The 18,503-nt window shown below is 44.4% G+C and overlaps 1 protein-coding gene across 1 annotated transcript; it reads right to left on the reverse strand.

Moving 5' to 3' along the window:
- Nucleotides 1-593: 593 nt before the first annotated feature.
- On the reverse strand, nt 594-9,093 carry ccdc174 (coiled-coil domain containing 174). Its single transcript, XM_084445926.1, has 11 exons — nt 8,978-9,093; nt 8,603-8,707; nt 8,414-8,514; nt 8,262-8,320; nt 7,975-8,122; nt 7,779-7,874; nt 7,513-7,649; nt 6,252-6,346; nt 6,001-6,133; nt 5,654-5,803; nt 594-2,675 (listed from the first exon to the last, which is right to left on the reverse strand). The coding sequence occupies exons 1-11, from the start codon at nt 9,014-9,016 to the stop codon at nt 1,726-1,728; spliced, it is 2,013 nt and encodes a 670-aa protein (XP_084302052.1). The 5' UTR covers nt 9,017-9,093; the 3' UTR covers nt 594-1,725.
- Nucleotides 9,094-18,503: the final 9,410 nt, after the last annotated feature.

An 18,503-nucleotide genomic window follows, 5' to 3' on the forward strand; every position in this document is an offset into this window, starting at 1 on the left:
GGACTGTTTGTTCAAACAGAGCCAGATACCTTGTAGCTTAATCAAATTAAAGCCATAGAGCTGCCTGGACATCAAGGCTGAGGCATACCTCTTTCAAACAGACAACACAAATACCCATAAAAACAGAACTAATGCATTTAGGAACTCTAATGTATGACATAAAGCAATGAGTGAACTACAATAAGGGAACAGCGCCATCTAGAGGCTGATCCACAAATCAAATCTAGATTTCATGCCAGAGTTGGCATCTAAATATAAATTAAATTTGGTGTCTACGGTGATTAATGTAACGGTTGAATATAATGACAGGCTTTCACCCACTTCAGAATAAAGGCTGTTTATTCTCCCTGAACTGAAATTACTAATAAACCAAGCCCTCACATTCACATGAAAAAGACCAACGGGCTAGATCTAGCCTGGATTTCACTATAGATGATCCACAAAAGTAATGTAAATGAAAGCAAACAGAAGCCTTACTAACTATAGATATTGTAGGAGCCTTAAAGCACAGAAAGAGTGATCAGAAAACACAGCAAAGTTAAATTAGTATACTCATCTTTAATTACATTTCCAAAAAAACAGAGCAGGTATAATCCCAGTGTCAAAGATGAGATGGACTATTCTTGTTGGTGACTTGGAAGGAACAAAACCAAATAAACCTTTATATTTTTAATAAAATCATCTATGCTTTGGCCTTAATTGCAGTTAGCCAGGTAGAGGGTGGGTGAATCTTAACTGCAGTTAGCCAGGTACAGGGTGGATGAGTTTGTTAATTGCAGTTAGCCAGGTACAGGGTGGATGAGTCTGTTAATTGCAGTTGGCCAGGTACAGGGTGGATGATTCCATTAATTGCAGTTAACCAGGTACAGGGTGGATGATTCCATTAATTGCAGTTAACCAGGTACAGGGTGGATGAGTCTGTTAATTGCAGTTAGCCAGGTACAGGGTGGATGAGTCCGTTAATTGCAGTTAGCCAGGTACTTGGTGGATGATTCCGTTAATTGCAGTTAACCAGGTACAGGGTGGATGATTCTGTTAATTGCAGTTAGCCAGGTACAGGGTGGATAAGTCTGTTAATTGCAGTTAACCAGGTACAGGGTGGATGAGTCTGTTAATTGCAGTTAGCCAGGTACAGGGTGGATGAGTCTGTTAATTGCAATTAGCCAGGTACAGGGTGGATGAGTCTGTTAATTGCAGTTAACCAGGTACAGGGTGGATTAGTCTGTTAATTGCAGTTAGCCAGGTACAGGGTGGATAAGTCTGTTAATTGCAGTTAACCAGGTACAGGGTGGATGAGTCTGTTAATTGCAGTTAGCCAGGTACAGGGTGGATGAGTCTGTTAATTGCAGTTAACCAGGTACAGGGTGGATGAGTCTGTTAATTGCAGTTAGCCAGGTACAGGGTGGATGAGTCTGTTAATTGCAGTTAGCCAGGTACAGGGTGGATGAGTCCATTAATTGCAGTTAGCCAGGTACAGGGTGGATGAGTCTGTTAATTGCAGTTAACCAGGTACAGGGTGGATGAGTCTGTTAATTGCAGTTAACCAGGTACAGGGTGGATGAGTCCGTTAATTGCAGTTAGCCAGGTACAGGGTGGATGAGTCTGTTAATTGCAGTTAGCCAGGTACAGGGTGGATGAGTCCGACTACTCTGTGCAGTGATATGTTTTCTTCTCTTCCTCTCCTCTCCCTTTAGGAGATTTACAATTTCAGTCTTTAAGTAATGATCAAGCGGAGTTCTTGTAGAAGGACAGCATGTCCTCCAGACTGTGGGTGGGGTTCAGAGGCTGGGCTTGAGCTTCCTGGCTGGGTTGCAGATGAGGCTGGGCCTGGTCCTCGGCCTGGGCTTGGTGTTGGGCCTGGTGTTGGGCCAGGTACTGGGCCTGGGCTTGGTGTTGGGCCAGGTACTGGGCCTGGGCTTGGTGTTGGGCTTGGTGTTGGGCCAGGTACTGGGCCTGGGCTTGGTGTTGGGCCAGGTACTGGGCCTGGGCTTGGTGTTGGGCCAGGTACTGGGCCTGGGCTTGGTACTGGGCCTGGGCTAGATACTGTGGGGCATATTGGGGTGCATACTGAGGAGGATATTGTGGAGCATACTGGTTAGGGTACTGGGGGGGGTATTGTGGAGGATACTGGTTGGAGTACTGAGGGGGGTATTGTGGAAGATACTGGTTGGGGTATTGGGGTGGAAAGTGGTTGGGGTACTGAGGGGGGTAGTGAGCTGGGGCTGTGCCCTGCAGGTGCGGTGAAGGAGGATACTGAGGAGGGGAGGGGGGAGAGGGGAATTGGGAATGGAAGGAGGGAGGGTTAGGGTTATGAGGAGGGTTTGCTGGTGGTGATGTGTATTGAGGTTGAGGGGAACACTGCAGGGCGGGGTCTGGGGTTGAGAGCTGAGGTTGAGGTTGCTGGGGTTCAACTGCAGTTTTAATCTGAGTGGTAGGGGGTGAAGGGGCACTTCTGGGCTGCGGACACGGTTGGGTCTGAGGCTGAGGTTTGAGAGTCTCCTTCCTCTTTCCGCCCTGGTCCTCAGACCACTTGAAGGCCATTTTGGGTCTCTCCTCTTCCCGCCTTCCAGCCCTCCCGTACCCTGCTCTCGTCTCCTCGAAGTACGCAGAGGGCGGTGCAAAATCCAAATCGCGCTCGTCCCGCCTGCGACTGGCCCACTGGCCCAGAGAGAAGTCTGAAGGAGAAGAGAGGGTGTCAGAGAATGGGGAAGGAGGTGAGTTACATAACAACCCCCTCTAGTCCAGGAGACCTGGCAGGCAGACCTTTGGATACAACTGACCTAATTTTTATTTTTATTCTTGTTTCAATGGAAGAACATAATAGTTTCTGTTGAAGACAGTGCACTGTATGAAGAACATGAAAGGGAGACCCCAAAGAAGCTAAATGAAAAGCTTTTGGTAAATGTCCTGCAAGCATCAGTCCTGATCTCCACTTATTCTGTTTGGTCCAGGAACACAACTTTCACAAAATTCACCTACATAGAAAGCTGCTGCTCACCTGGTGTTCAACCATCCCATGTTCTCCCACACAACTTCCCTTCTCCGTTCTCTACACTGGATCCCAGTAGCAGCTCGCATCCAGTTTAAAACTCCGGTACTAGCCTACAGGGTAATGAAAGGAACAGCTCCCTCCTACTTCCAGGCCATGGTCAAACCTTACACCCCCTTCTGACCACTACGCTCTGTTACCTAGGGTTGCCCCGTCACTCTGAGGCCCCTGCGGTCGATTGACATGGTCACGGCTCTTCTCTGTCCTGAGCCCACAGTGGTGGAATGAACTCTGGTGGAATGAACTCTGCTGACGTCAGGACCGCAGAGTCGCTGCCCATCTTTAGCCACAGGATCAAAACTCATCTCTTCAAGAAGTACAACCATAATCCTCCCTCTTAAGCACCTATTGTATTTTTAGTTTGCTATTCTTCACTTTGCCTTCAGCACTAGATTATGCTCTTAGTCACTTGTTTTAGAAAGGAAATGCACTTGTGAGTTCTGGCAAGTAGTACACTGACGTTTCCTACGTTAAATGCAATTATTTTAAGTCGATTTGGATAAAATAATAAGAATAAAATAATAATACAAAGAATAAATAAATCTTACTAAGAATAAACCATCTAGTTCTCTTCCGCTGTCTGTTATATCAGATGGTCATGGAATTTCAGACCCTACTGATATCTGTATCGCTTTTAATAAGCACTTCGCAGAGGCTGGGCACCTTTTTGATAGACTGCACCCTGAGCCAGCTCCCTTGCAACCTGCCAATGATTGCAGTCCTTCCTTAGAGCATGTCCCTCAATTCTCATTTCAGCCTTTCTCACCTGGTGAAACGCTACAGATTTTGCAATCCATTGATCCTAACGGTTATACTGGTGAGGACAAGTTACACCAATTTTTTATAAAACTGTCAGCCCCTTTAATTAGCCTGTCAGCCCCTTTAATTAGCCTGTCACTAACAAATATGTTTAATCTCTCTATCATGTCTAACAAATTCCCTTTAGTATGGAAATCAGCAAGGCTGACTCCATTGCACAAAGGAGGTGATAGGGACAGCTTGGACAACTATCGCCCTATCTCCAAGTTACCATGCCTGGCCAAAGTCCTAGAGACCTTAGTAAAAAAACAATTAAAACAATTCCTCTCAAGTAACTCAGTGCAGTATTCATCAATCTGGATTCAGAGCTAAGCATAGCACAATTATAGCCACTACTCTGGTCTTGAATAATATGATAACAGAATTAGACAACAGGAAACTTTGTGCTGCGCTCTTCGTAGATCTTTCTAAAGCGTTTTATACGGTTGATCACCATCTACTTTTGAACAGATTAGCTAGTATTGGTATGGATGCCGGTACGTGTGAATGGTTTCGAGATTACCTGTTGGAGAGACGTCAATGTGTGAAATCGGTTAACATTCAATCAGTCTTCCTCCCTCTAGCTAAGGGTGTGCCCCAAGGTTCGGTATTGGGTCCTGTCCTGTTCACCATTTATATTAATGACATTGTTACGTCACTGTCTGGCTGTCACACACATTTATATGCGGATGATACAACTGTCTATTTTATTGCGGATACTATTCATGATGCCATTGAGAATCTGCAGCTTTCCTTCAATGTGCTACAAACAGCTCTCACCAATCTCAAACTAGTTCTTAATTCTAGCAAAACTAAGTTTATGCTGTTCTCTAGAGCCAGGGCTATTGACTATGATAAACTCCACTTAACTGCGGCAGACGGGTCAAGTATTGAGAGAGTCACTAAATATAAATACCTTGGTATATGGCTGGACGATAAACTCTCTTACAAGTCTCATGTGGATAATCTAGCATCCAAACTACGGCAGAAAATTGGCTTCCTGTATAGGAACCATTCTTGTTTCCCTATGTTAAGTAGGAAGAGAATAGTCCAAGCTGTCTTTATGTCAGTATTAGACTATGGCGACACAATGTATAGACATGCCCCAGTGTCAACCTTGAAACCACTAGACTCTGTTTACCATTCAGCCCTAAGATTTATTACAGGTGATAGATATGACACCCACCATTGTATTCTGTATGATAAGGTGGGCTGGTCATCTCTCACATCAAGACGAAACTATCACTGGCATCTGCTTATTTTTAAGACCATTATTGGCAAACTCCCACTGTACATGTCGTCCCTGTTAGACTGGAGCGTAGGCACATATCGGACCCGATCGAATGATCGACTCGTTTTTAAGGTTCCTCGTGTGAACATTGGACTTGGTCGGACTGCCTTTGCTTACGACGCTCCCTGTACGTGGAATGCCCTCCAACAGACTTTAAAGCTTGAGGTGCTTCCTACTATGACATGAGTATGGCATAAATATGAGTTTAAATCTATGGCCCTTAGCCTTTGCACTTCATCCTGCAATTGTTTTAAATGATTCTATCTGTAACACTGTACATTGATCTGTTGTTCTTTATTATTGTTCTCCCTTAATTGTTCACTGAGGGAAACCTCAGTGTCTAACGAGTTGAAATAAACGTTTGAAATGAAATGAAAAAAAAGCATAAGCTAAATGACTAATGTCATGTACATAACATAACTAGAAATACCCCTTCAAAAAATCAATTCTTCTTATTGTGAAAAAGATCATAAACAAAGGTGCTCATATATAAACCAAAGTTTTAATGTGTGTACCTTTGCCCCTGTCCCACTCTCTGACGTGGGGTATCCCAGGCCTGGAGTCCTTCCTCTCCTGGATCTCAACCACCACCTTCTCAACCTTCACACTGGCCTCTGGGACCTCCTCTGATGGAGACAGAGGGCCAATCACATCCTCCTCGTCTTCTAAAGGAATGAATACAACAGTCAACACACTTTCAGCTTCGGCATTCAGAACAGTCAAATTCCAATACAGGCTGTTTAAATGGTCAGGTTAAGAGGTTATGTGCAATATTACCCTTCCAACAGAGCAAACAATGGCAATATAACTGATCATAATTGGTTATCCTGGTCATTAAAGAGGAGTTTCCTGAGGATCTAACCTTCTTTCAGCTGCTCTGTGCCCTCCATCTTGGATTTCTTCATCTTCCTCTGCCTCACCTTGGCCAGGCGAGATTCTAGGAGAGCCTTCCTCTTCTCCTTCAGCATCTCCCTCTTACCACGCTGGTCTGTCGTCTGATAAGGAGGGAGAGAGAGATGGACATATACACATCCATATTCAATAGTGGTATTGACACTGGTATAAATATGGCAATGCGGCATGAAGGTGATGTTACAGAGGAGAAGAGCTCACCTGGTCTCTGAGCATGTCTAGAGTATCTCTCTGCTTCCTGCGCTGCTCCTGGTCCTGAGAGAAAGCGAAGTAGCCCACACCCAGCTCACGGGCCTCTGACATGAGAGAGACAAGAGGGAGAGTGACAGAGAGCTTTGATGACGGATCATTGGGTTCCTTGATATGAATTGCAAATATCACTGTTCAGTAATAAGTAGTTCGTTGTTTTAAAGTATCTGATCAGCATTTGGAAATCGATATAAACAGTAAGGGCCAAATCCACAAAAGGATTGCGCGACTTTTGCGGCGGCAAACCCCGTGCAAATGAGACAAAAAGAGACACGGCTGCAGCAGGCTCATTTGAATGTATGTTAATTAGGTACTTCCGTGCAAAATTGCCCCAAATAAGCCTTGCGTCTGATCCACAAAGACCCTGAGCTAACTGCCACACGCGGTTAGAGGTGCAAATACCGCTTTTGAAAAGCTGGTATTAACTGCAGCAGTCAGCCTACAGTATTATATTCCACACAGCGCCCACTCCCCTCCCTCTACAACCACAACCCGCACACACCAACACACAAACAGCAACAACATTATAAACAGGGGTCGCTACAATATGATAATACGTAATACGATCTTTTCTGATTATTGGTCAAGTGCAGTAGGCGTTCACTTCGTAGGCTATCACGTTTCATGCAGCTCTCTCCCTCTCTCACTGACTGAAACTTCACTAACCCTGTCGTTTCCATTGTGTGGATTTCTACAGTAGGCCTAACAGTAGGCTACAAAAGGAAAAATAGAATTAGGGCCAAAGTTTCTATTTACAGCCACTAAAAGCAAGCAAGGCTGAACCAAGTGATGTGTGTTTTATCTATCCTCTCCATAGCCTATAGCGCTCTATGCTATCTCAAACATGCCAAACCAGCAAAATATAAAGACAAGAAAAAGAAACCAGCTAAATTCTGTCTTACCTTTCCTCAGTAGAGTTGTAGCTACCTTGTTGCTTGTTTGTTGAACTTCCTGAGTAAACAACCCTCCCAGTCTTTTTCCCGAAATCAAGCTTCAAATATTTAATGGGGGAAAACTTCAAAGAAAGTGTCTCATTGGTGGGTGTGTGTGCCTGTGCATATCATTAGAGCAAAATCTTTTGTGGATATCATGCTAAACTGGAGCAGATTGCCGTTGCAATCGCTGTGCAAAATATCGAGCTATTAGCGGGAGCAATCCATTCTTTGTGGATTTGGGCCTAAGTGTAGTAGTTCAGTGACAGTGACATACAGACCTTGCTCCCTGATGTCCTCATAGTGGATTGGTCCAACAGGCCTCTTCATCGCCTCCTCTTCCTCTCTCTCCCACTCCTGCCTCTGCAGCTCTCGACGCATGTCCTCCGACAGTAACGTCTTCTCAGTCGCCATGTGACTGCATGGACAAACACACGCATAAAAACACAAATACGTTTCCTCATGCAGTCATTGTAGGACCATTAATGAGATGGTTTATGGAACTAGCTTCACTGTTCGTTCCGACCAGCCATGCTATTCCTGTTACCTTTTCCCCTGCAGGTCTTGGTCCATTTTCTCAAACCCCGGCAGGTCTTTCTTCATGCACCTTCTAGATCTGCCCAGAGCGTCCATGTAGTCCACCCTACAGGGAGAAACGCTGTTGACAGAAAGCTTGCTTCCAGGCCTTGAACCTACAGCCGTCCATGGTCCAATGTATTTTCCTTTTGTTGTGTAAACCTTACCATTCCTCTTCTGGGTTCTCAGGAGGTGGGATGGGGGAAGAGCTCTCTCTATCCCTGTCCTCTATCTCCCTCTCCATCTCAGTCTCTCTCTTCTTGTCGATGATCTTCTGGGTGAAATCCACCAGGAACAGCGCCTCTGTCTCTTCATCTGTTGTGTAATTAAATAAGACAGTAGTAGAACACATGACATGTTCAGAAGATATAGTATGAGAGTTTGTCTTAAGCATAATACAGTACATTCCTGTTACATTATTTTCTATGATTAGAGTTGAATACTAGTTACACACCAGGAAAGTCTCCTTTGGTCATCTGTTCATACAATTTGGCCTTTTCCTCCAACTTGCGTCTGATGTAAGGAAATGAACAGAGTGAGCACCAAGGGTTGAGTTTTAAGTTGGTGTGACAGTGCATTTGGACTGTATGTAGCTAAACTACTCACCTTGATTTGTCAAGGTTATTTTCCTCCTCCGTCACCTGCTCCACATCTTTCTGTGCCCGTGCAGACACACCCTCATTCTGTTGGTTCCACACACTGGGTTTCTACACAGCAAACAAAAACAGTGAATATCATAGCATTTCGAATTAGCTAATCCGATTTTTAGATCTTACAAAGTCCATTTTAACATACCTTGATTTTGAATTTGGACTTGGCACCAGGACCAGCATCTTGTCCCAGTTTATCATGTTTGAATTTCTCTTGCTTCCTGTAGAGTTCAGCTTTAAGGTCTACCAACTATAGAAAATAAAACATTACACAATGTTAGCTAATAGCTAATAGTCCAGTCCAGCTAATAATCTTTAAATGAACGTTTACACACTGAAAAGAGAGACCTGTTCATTTTGCCGTACGGTTCAGCAATCAAAAACATGGATTTTGATAACATTGTAGTTGTGTACTTAAGAGTTTTAACTACGAGGCTAAAGCTAGCTATGAAGCTGATTTTAAAAACCAACAGACAAACGTTATCTAAGTACCATACAACCGTGTAGCTACACTACTTACCGAAGAGGCTGTAACGTCGTACTGCTTCTTTTTATCCATGGTTGTTGCTCTGATAAACAACAACCTATATCAGAAGAAATTAGATCGCACTAGCCAACAAGCTCTACATCCATGAGCTAGCTGGTTTAGGAACTTCTTCATGGATTTCAATGCTGTGTGACTTCCGACGATAACTGCCACCTGGTGGTATGGAGTAGGTATGCTCCAGAGGGAGGGAGTTAAATTCAGATTCAAAGTAGGCTACAGTAATAGTGAATTATAAATGTCCATGATGAATCGGCAAAATGACTGTGAATTTGAAAAATAAATAGCAAAGTGTGTGTTCACAATACTATCCAGTCAGTGGTGGCTGGTGACTCAAAAAACTGAGGAGGACAGGAGGAAGAGAGGCGAACCGCCCATGGGCGCCGGGGGGCACTTTCCCTCAGTCAGTTATTATTTGAAATATCAGCTTTAAAGTGGATTTACAGTCAATTTTAGCATATGAAAAACTGAATAACACTTTCTTTAACTACATGCAGCATTTATTTACCATATTCATGATAAAATATTACAAAACAACAATAAAACGTTGTAAGCAATAGTTGTTGTAATGGATTGTACTCTTCTCTAAAGAGAGAAAAGAATTGATATTGTTGAGGTGCTGGAGAGGTTAGGTGATATATGAAAAATGTTTTTGATTAGGGGACACTGAGGTGTGCTGGCTCTCAAACAGTTTGTTGGCAAGTAGATTTGACAACTGGACAATGGAATACGTTGCACAGCAAATGCATTATCCAACAGTTCGCTCATGGCTAGCTAGCAATGGTACAGCTATGGGATTAGCTCATTTGGGTTGCTGTCAAAGCTGCCACTCTTATGTTGCTATAGCCAGGGTCGGATTAACATGATGTAGGGCCCAGGGCTTTGACCAGGTTAAGCCTCCCCCCCACCCACCACTACCCCCCACCCCACCCCACCACCGCCAACCTGCAATTTCATTAACATGGTAGTAAAGCACAAGTATGTCTGTCTACATTTTACACCACACACACACAGACATGTCACAGGTACGTTGATGTATTGAGTATTGAGTGGTCCATCATTAGGTCATCCTCAGACGAGCTTGACAGTGAAGTCTCCAATCCTCTCGGTCGTCCATACATCCAGCCAGTTCCGCAGAACTCTCCACTCCTGCGTCCCTCCTCAGTACATCCACGTATGTTGGTGTGGGACGTCCTCTTAATCGGTGCCCGTGTGTCGGCTCCCAGAGCACCAGCTTGCTGGCTGGGAGTTCATGATGTCTGTGGCAGTGGCCAGCAAGTTTCATCCTCTTGGATGCCACTTTCTCACTCAGCTTTGGTAGCCCCCCCATACAGATGCTTGTTAGTAACATGCTCGTTCTGGTTGACATTTAGCACCACACGCAGCATTCTGGTGTAGCACCCATCCAGAGACTTCTGCAGGGTGGGCTTCAGGGTCCAAGTTCACAAATCCTCATTTTCTTTACATAGCCTATATATAGCTAATTTACAATATAAATGACCAAGATCTGGCAGCTGTGTGTATTGCTGAACCTTCTCCTGTTTGCTGCTGCTGAGGTGGGGTAGGATCGCTGGCTTTTGTGAAATACCCCGTTCATTTGGGGATCTTTGTAAGAAGTGCAGCTTCTCTAGCTTCCTTTTCTTCTACTTTTTTATGTTTTTGACTGCCACTTAGTGACGATTGCAGATAGATACAGAGAGAGAGTAGAGATATTGCCTTCAATTGTGCACAAACTCGTCAACCACATTGACAGAATACAGCTCAGCACTACGTAAGTACATAATCGTCCAGCCTAAAATTTAATTGGCAGAAACAAATCAAGCCAAAACAATTTCAATATTTTTTATTGGACACCCCCCCCCACACACACACACACCTTCACACAAACAGGGAGTAAGTTGACTGGAGAAAAAAAATAAAAAAAATAAAATAAAAAAATAACATGATTGATTGCCGCTTGCGCAAGACCCATCGACGGGCCCCACTGGAGCTCTGGGCCCAGGGAACGGGCCCCGGGAGCCCGTGCATTAATCAGGCCTTGACTATAGCCTACAATTATCAGAACAATATGAACATTCTTGGGCTGACTATTACTGTCTCCTCTATTAGTGACCTCGCTCTCTCCGACCATTTCTATATCTTCTTCACTACATTGGTTCCTAAAGTCAAAAGTGCCTGGACCCAGGCACACTCACACTCACGCTCACACACACACAGACATACACCAGTCCTGGGCCCGGATCTCCTCCCCCTCACCCTAACCCGGGTCCGTATCCTTTTCCTACCCCCAGCCTACCCCAACCCCTGCCTCTAGCTGGACCCAGGCACACTCACGCACACACAGACACACACCAGTGTTTGCCATACCTCTCCCATGATGCTCTTAGCCTTTCTTGCTCTGAAAATGTACTATAATGTAATTTATTGCTCTATAAATGTTCTTAGCTGTTAGACAAATATATTCCAGGAGCTTGCTCCAGGTTGCCTGTTTTAATATCTGTGTTGCTTTTATGGCTCTGTGTGCTACTAACCCTGTTCTGCCTCCCCTCTCCCTAGTGCCTCTCTCTCTCCTTCCTATCTTCTAACCACGTCCAGTGGATGCCCCACTGTCACCAGCAGACCACCCTGAGTCCGATAGATACCCCTGTGTCTACTGTGGATGTCGTAGCATTTAGTTAACACACAGACACACGTACACACAGACATACACCAGTCCACTTCCAGCTTTAGGCCTGGACCTGGGCCCAGTCCCCCTTCCCCTCATCCTAACCCGGGTCCGTATCCTTTTCCTACCCCCACCCTACCCCCGACCCCTGCCTCTACCTGGACCCAGGCACACTCACACACGCACAGACATACACCAGTCCTGGGCTCAGATTCCCTTCCCCTCACCCTAACCCGGGTCCGTATCCTTTTCCTACCCCCTCCCTACCCCAACCCCTGCCTCTATCTGGGCCCAGGCACATTCACGCACACACAGACATACACCAGTGTTTGCCATGTCTCTCCTATTATGTTTTTAGCCTCTCTTACTCTGAAAATGTAATTTAGTGTAATTTATTGCTTTATAAATGTTCTTAGCCGGTAGACAAACATACTCCAGGAGCTTGCTCGATTTCCTTGTTGAGAGGGGTCAGGGAAGAATTTTTACAGCTCACTTATCTGGGCCCGGGTGATACTGTTTTTTTGCTTCCCTCTGGAATATGTAGGGATGGGATGTATGCCCACCTCCCTTGTTCTCTGTAAAGCGCATTGTGTTGCCTCTGGGTATGAAATGCGCTATACAAATACAGCTTTGATTGATTGATTGATTGATACCACTTCATATCACAGCGAGCATACTGTAGCTATACAGCTCTTTACAACACAGGACAGTAGGTCTATACCTAGCTGTACAGCACTTTACAACATACAACAGTAGTCATATACCTACTGTAGCTACAAGTACTTTACAATACAGCACAACAGACCTATACCTAGCAGCACATTAGGCCTATATTTAGATATACAGGACTTTACAACACAGCACGGTAGGCCTAGATGGATAACACTTTACAAAACAGAAACCAAAAGAATCAAGTATTATTATTATTGGGGGCCAAGCAGCGAAGCTGCGCAGGCCACCATTGTTCTTGTACCTTTTCTTATTATTCTTCTTCATCTTCCTCTGTCATTGGAGTCTATGGCAGCCCATGGAACTGTATGGTAAAAAGTTGTGAAAATTGGCACACTCATTCATGACAGTCCCCTGAGTCTTGTGACCAAGACCCATGTCATACAGCCGACATCGAATTTGGCGTCCAAGCCGCCAAACAGGAAGTGTGGTCATATCTCAGCAAATTGTTAATGTATTAAAGCCACATTTGGCACACTCATCGGGGACAGTCCCATGACCTCTTGCAGCAAGTGGCATTGCGATAGCTCAAACCCTCTAGCGCCACCACCATGTCAAAGTTGGAAGTGCGTTAATGCACACAACTTTTGACCTGTGTAACCGATTTTGAAAAATGAGGTACCTGTGGAATCCCTGGCTCATGCCGAGTTCATCACACCCTATGATGTCCTTTTCCACCAATTGGATTTCCCGCCATTTTGTATTTTGTGTAACACACTTAAAATGTATCTTCTCCTAGGGATTTTCACCAATCTACATGAAACTGACTGTACACATTCTCTACACCAATGTCCACAAAAGTATTACAGGGATTTTCGATTGTCGAAGGCATTCGCTTGCTACAGCCAATCGAATTTGCCAAACAGGAAGTGTGGTCATATCTCAGTAACATTTTGATGTATCATAACCACATTAGGCACACTCATTGGGGACGGTCCCGTGACCCCTGTCACCAAGTCTATGTCGACACCTCAAAGTCTCTAGCGCCACCAACCTGTCAAAGTTGGAAGTACGTATATTCTGAACCGTACGCCCGATTTTCAACACTGCGGTAGAGCTTCGAATGCGGCTATGACGTGTTTCGCTTGTTGTCTTTGATGCGCTGGTCGCGTGTCCTGCTTGGCCCCCACATTGCTGCTTGCAGCTATATTTATTATTATTATTCTTATATTTATCTGCCCCAGTCTGACTGAAGTCCTATAAAGCAACTGGTTATTCACCAGATCACTGATGAAGAGGAGGTTCACCCAGGAACTCATATTACCCAGAGCCATCACTGCTAGTCCATCAACCAGTATCAACACATAATTTATATGACAAATTGGTTAAACAAAGCTCAGAGAGCAATATGTACTATATTCTGTCTTCAATTGGGGGTGTTTTTGTCAAAGAAAGTAATACAGAATAATTGTAGAAAATTCCTACTCTAAAGTGTATCCCCAATATGGACTTACTTGTTTTCTCTAAGTCAGTGTGTCAAATCCAGAAGTCACTAGCTACTCTGATGAGGTGGAATGGATCACTGACTGTTTAAGTGTCTGTGTCAGCAACGTCTACTATGACATCATAAAAGCAATGGGTGATGTAACGTGGCGAGGCGCCCTCTAGTGGTTTTGGTAGGGGTGTGGAAGTGTCTCACAACACCATTTAAGATGTAATGCATCATCCCCGACATGGGTGGCAGCAGTGAGTAGACTAAACAAAGCGGAGAGCGCCGATTCGCCGGTAGAAGAAGACAGTCGATGCGCTGTGGATATAAAACATTTAAGTGTACAAATTTGCCCTTTATTTGAAAGGTGGGGGACTACAAACTCAATCAATCAATCAAAGCTTTATTTGTATAGCGCATTTCATACCCAGAGGCAACACAATGCGCTTTACAGAGAACAAGGGAGGTGGGCATACGACCCACTCTCTACATATTCCAGAGGGAAGCAAAAAAACAGTAATCACCCGGGGGCCAGATAAGTGAGCTGTAAAAATTCTTCCCTGACCCCTCTCAACAAGGCGATCGAGCAAGCTCCAGGAGTATGTTTGTCTACCGGCTAAGAACATTTATGAAGCAATACATTGCATTGAATTACATTTCAGAGTGAGAGAGGCTAAAAGCATCATAGGAGAAAGAATATTCTACGGACATGCTACATCATCCACAGTAGACACAGGGGTATCTATCGGACTTCAGGAGGTCTGCTGGTGACAGTGGGGCATCCACTGGACCTGGTTAGAAGATAGGAGGGATAGAGAGAGGCACTAGGGAGAGGGAAGGCAGAGGGAAGGCAGAGCAGGGTTAGTAGCACATAGAGCCATTTAGACCACACAGATATTGAAAAAGGCAACCTGGGGCAGGCTCCTGGAATATATTTGTCTAATGGCTAAGAACATTTAAAGAACAATAAATAATATTAAATTAAGTTTAAATTAAGTTTTCGGAGCAAGAAAGGCTAAGAGCATCAGGTCCAGGCCTAAGCCGGATGTGGACTGATGTGTGTCTGTGTGTACGTGTGTGTGTGTGTACTAAATACTACGATATCCACAGCTCCGCAGCTGACACTGGACCTGGTTAGAGGATAGGAGGGAGAGAGAGAGACACTAGGGGAGACAGAAAACGGTTAGTAGCACACTGAGTCATTGAAGCAACACAACAGTCAGAACAAGCCTGTTTCAGGATAACCAGCTTCTGTACACTACTTGATATACATACATTGCATAGCAGGACAAATATCAATGTATACAGAGGATTCACAGGTAGGTTTGAGGCTGCCTTTCTGTATCTCAAGGTCCTAGCTAGTGATTGTAGGCTAGGTCGAAAAGGTACGTTTTGAGGTCTCGCTTGAAGAGCCCTTCTTAGGCACTCCGGTAGGGTGTTCCAGAGGTTGGGGGCATAGAAACTAAAAGCTGCCTCTCCATGTTTCTTGGTCCTGGCTTTTGGAACTGTTAAAAGTTCAGTGCCTGAGGATCTAAGTGGTCTGTTTGGCATGTACTTAACAAGCATGTCTGAAATATATTCTGGTGAGTGACTGTGGAGAGATTTATAGACTAGTAATAGTATTTTAAAGTCTATTCTAGAGTTGACTGGTAACCAGTGTAGTGATTTTAACGCTGGTGTGATGTGTGCCCTTCGTCTAGTCTTAGTGAGGACTCTTGCGGCAGTATTCTGTATTATTTGTAGCTTAGAGATTGCTTTCTTTGGTAGGCCTGATAATAGAGCATTGCAGTAGTCCAGCCTGCTTGTGATGAAAGCATGCATTAATCTTTCGGTGTCAGCCTGAGAGAGAAAGGGTTGCACCTTGGCAATGTTCCTTAGGTGGTAAAAGGATGTCTTTGTAATATTCTTGATGTGGTTTTCGAAATTAAGATCTGAGTCAAGTATGACACCTAGGTTTTTAGCCTGGCAATTGGTGTCAATTTCCAGAGTTTTAAGGTGTGCAGCTAGTTTCTCTCTTTCAGCTTTTTCTCCAATGATCAGTACTTCAGTTTTGTCCTGGTTTAGTTGGAGGAAATTATGTGAAATCCATACATTTATATCTCTAATACACTTGACAAGGCAGTCAACCAAGCTGTAGTTACTGGGTGTTACGGAAATATAAAGTTGAGTATCATCTGCGTAGCTATGGTAGCTAATATTGTGCCTCCTGATGACACTGCCAAGGGGCAGCATGTACAGGCTGAAGAGTAGAGGTCCTAGGATCGATCCCTGGGGCACCCCACAGGTCATAGGGATCTTTCTTGAGCAATATTCACTGAGGGCAACGAAGAAATCACGACCGGTTAGATAGGTCTTAAGCCAATTTAGGACTGGACCAGAGAGGCCAACCCACTTTTCCAGTCTTTCGATGAGGATTGCATGATCTATAGTATCAAAGGCTGCACTCAGGTCCAGGAGGACAAGAACAGAAAGCTCTTTGGAGTCAGCATTAATTCTGAGGTCATTTACAACTTTGACTAATGCCGTCTCTGTGCTATGGTGGGCACGGAAGCCGGACTGGAAAAGGTCATGGGTACAACTTGTAGCTAGAAAATCAATAATCTGTTTGAAAACAATTTTTTCCAGAATTTTACTCAAAAAGGGAAGGTTGGAGATTGGGCTAAAATTGCTAAAAACTGAAGTGTCTAAGTTGTTTTTCTTCAGTACGGGTCTCACAAGAGCAGTTTTAAGTATTGGTGGGAAGACACCTGTAGATAGGGAGTCATTAACAATGGATAAAATGTCATAGGATACAGAGTCAAAAATAGTTTTGAAAAAATCGGTGGGGATGGGATCCAGCAGGCATGTGGAGGATTTGAGTTTGGATACTACTTTTCTCAACATTTCTGTGTCCATCAGTGTAAACAGGCTCATATGTCCATTACATGGAGGGAGAGGATCTGTGAACGGGATGCATGGCCTTTCCTGAGTGATATTCCTCCTAATATTCATAATCTTATCTCTGAAGTAAGCTGCGAATTCCTCACATTTGGAGGTAGAGAGCAGGTTATCAGGTGTTTTTACGGCAGGGTTTATTAGGCTATCAATTGTTGAGAAGAGCACTCTTGAATTATTTCGGTTGATAGATATCAATTTTGAGAAGTGGTCTTTCCTTGCATTTCTTATTGCTTTATTAAAAGCAGAGAGATGATCTTTGAGAATATCATGGTGGACCTGTAGCATGGATTTTCGCCATATACGCTCAGAACTTCTGCAGGTTCTCTTTAGTATGTTTCCTCATTTCACCATGGGGCTTTATTATTGGTTGTGATCCTTTTCAGTTTAATAGGTGCTACAGAATCCAAGGCTGCCCTTACTCTGGTGTTAAAGGTGGTTGCCAGGTCTTCAATAGTTCCTAAGGGCCCCACTTCTGGAGTTGATAAATTGTTTGTGGTCATTATTTCTCTAAAACTATCGGCTACTGCGGAGGTAAGATAACGTTGCTTTATAAAGCGCTCAGTACTACTTTTGACTTTAGGAACTAATGCAGTGAAGAAGATACAGAAATGGTCGGAGAGGGCGAGGTCACTAATAGAGGAAACAGTGATAGTCAGGCCCTTAGTAATCACTAGATCAAGGGTGTGGCCGCGGTTGTGAGTTGGCTCAGAGATATGTTGGGTAAAATCCATGGAGTTTAGGAGGTTGATAAAGTCCCTAGCTTTCGAGTCCGCCTCAGTGTCTACGTGTATGTTGAAATCTCCAATGATGATAATCTTATCATATTTTGTATGGATGATGGACAGGAGTTCTGAAAATTATGTAGAGAAGGCAGGGCATTGTTTGGGAGGCCTATACACGGTTACTGCCAGAACTGGGGGCTGGCATTTTAGGACAATAGCGTGGTATTCAAAAGAGGCGAAATCATCAAAGGAGATGGTCCTGCAGCTGAGGGCATCTGTAGCTATGGTGGCTGTTCCTCCACCTTTTTTCCCACTTCTGATAGATTGAAAAAAGCTGTAGTTAGGAGGAGAGGCTTCAATGAGGGCTGCTGATCCATTTATATTTAGCCAGGTTTCAGTTAGGAACATACAGTCTAGTTTACGTTCACATATAAGATCATTAATGAGAAAAGTTTTGCTTGGTAGGAACCTGACATTTAGAATCGCCATTGAAATAGCTTCCGGAGAAAAGGGCTGGCTCGCCTGACTAGTAGGCCTGGATGGTATATTCACTGGAACGGATATCAGGTTTTTTATATTAGATCCACCTGACTGTTTCATTATGGTACTAGGGGTGCGGTGGGAGATAATTCGCTGAATGGCATATTCAGGTGGGCAGAATTTGTTTATAAAAATATAGACGTCGCTATGCCAGGTCTCAGTGAGGGGCAGGGAATCAAGGTCTATGGTGATGGGGTGCTGGTGAGATGGAGCTGGTGTAGCCCGACCCGCGGGTACAGGAGGTTTATGTTTGGCAGTAGGGTGGTTGAGACGGGTCGGGCTAACCCCACATCAGACGCTGGAAGATCTCAGCGTCAGGTCCATATTCATACTGAGCAGATGGGCACCTGACCTACTAGGATGAAGGCCGTCCCTGGCGAAGAGGTCCGAGCGGTTCAAGAAAGTGGTGAAATTATCTATGAAGGGAAGCTTCAACTGGCAGCAGTAGCCTTTCAGCCAGATGTGGAGCTGACGGATCCT

This window comes from Borostomias antarcticus (genome assembly GCF_949987555.1).
Source record: "Borostomias antarcticus genome assembly, chromosome: 11".
NCBI classification, from domain to species: Eukaryota; Metazoa; Chordata; class Actinopteri; order Stomiiformes; family Stomiidae; genus Borostomias; species Borostomias antarcticus.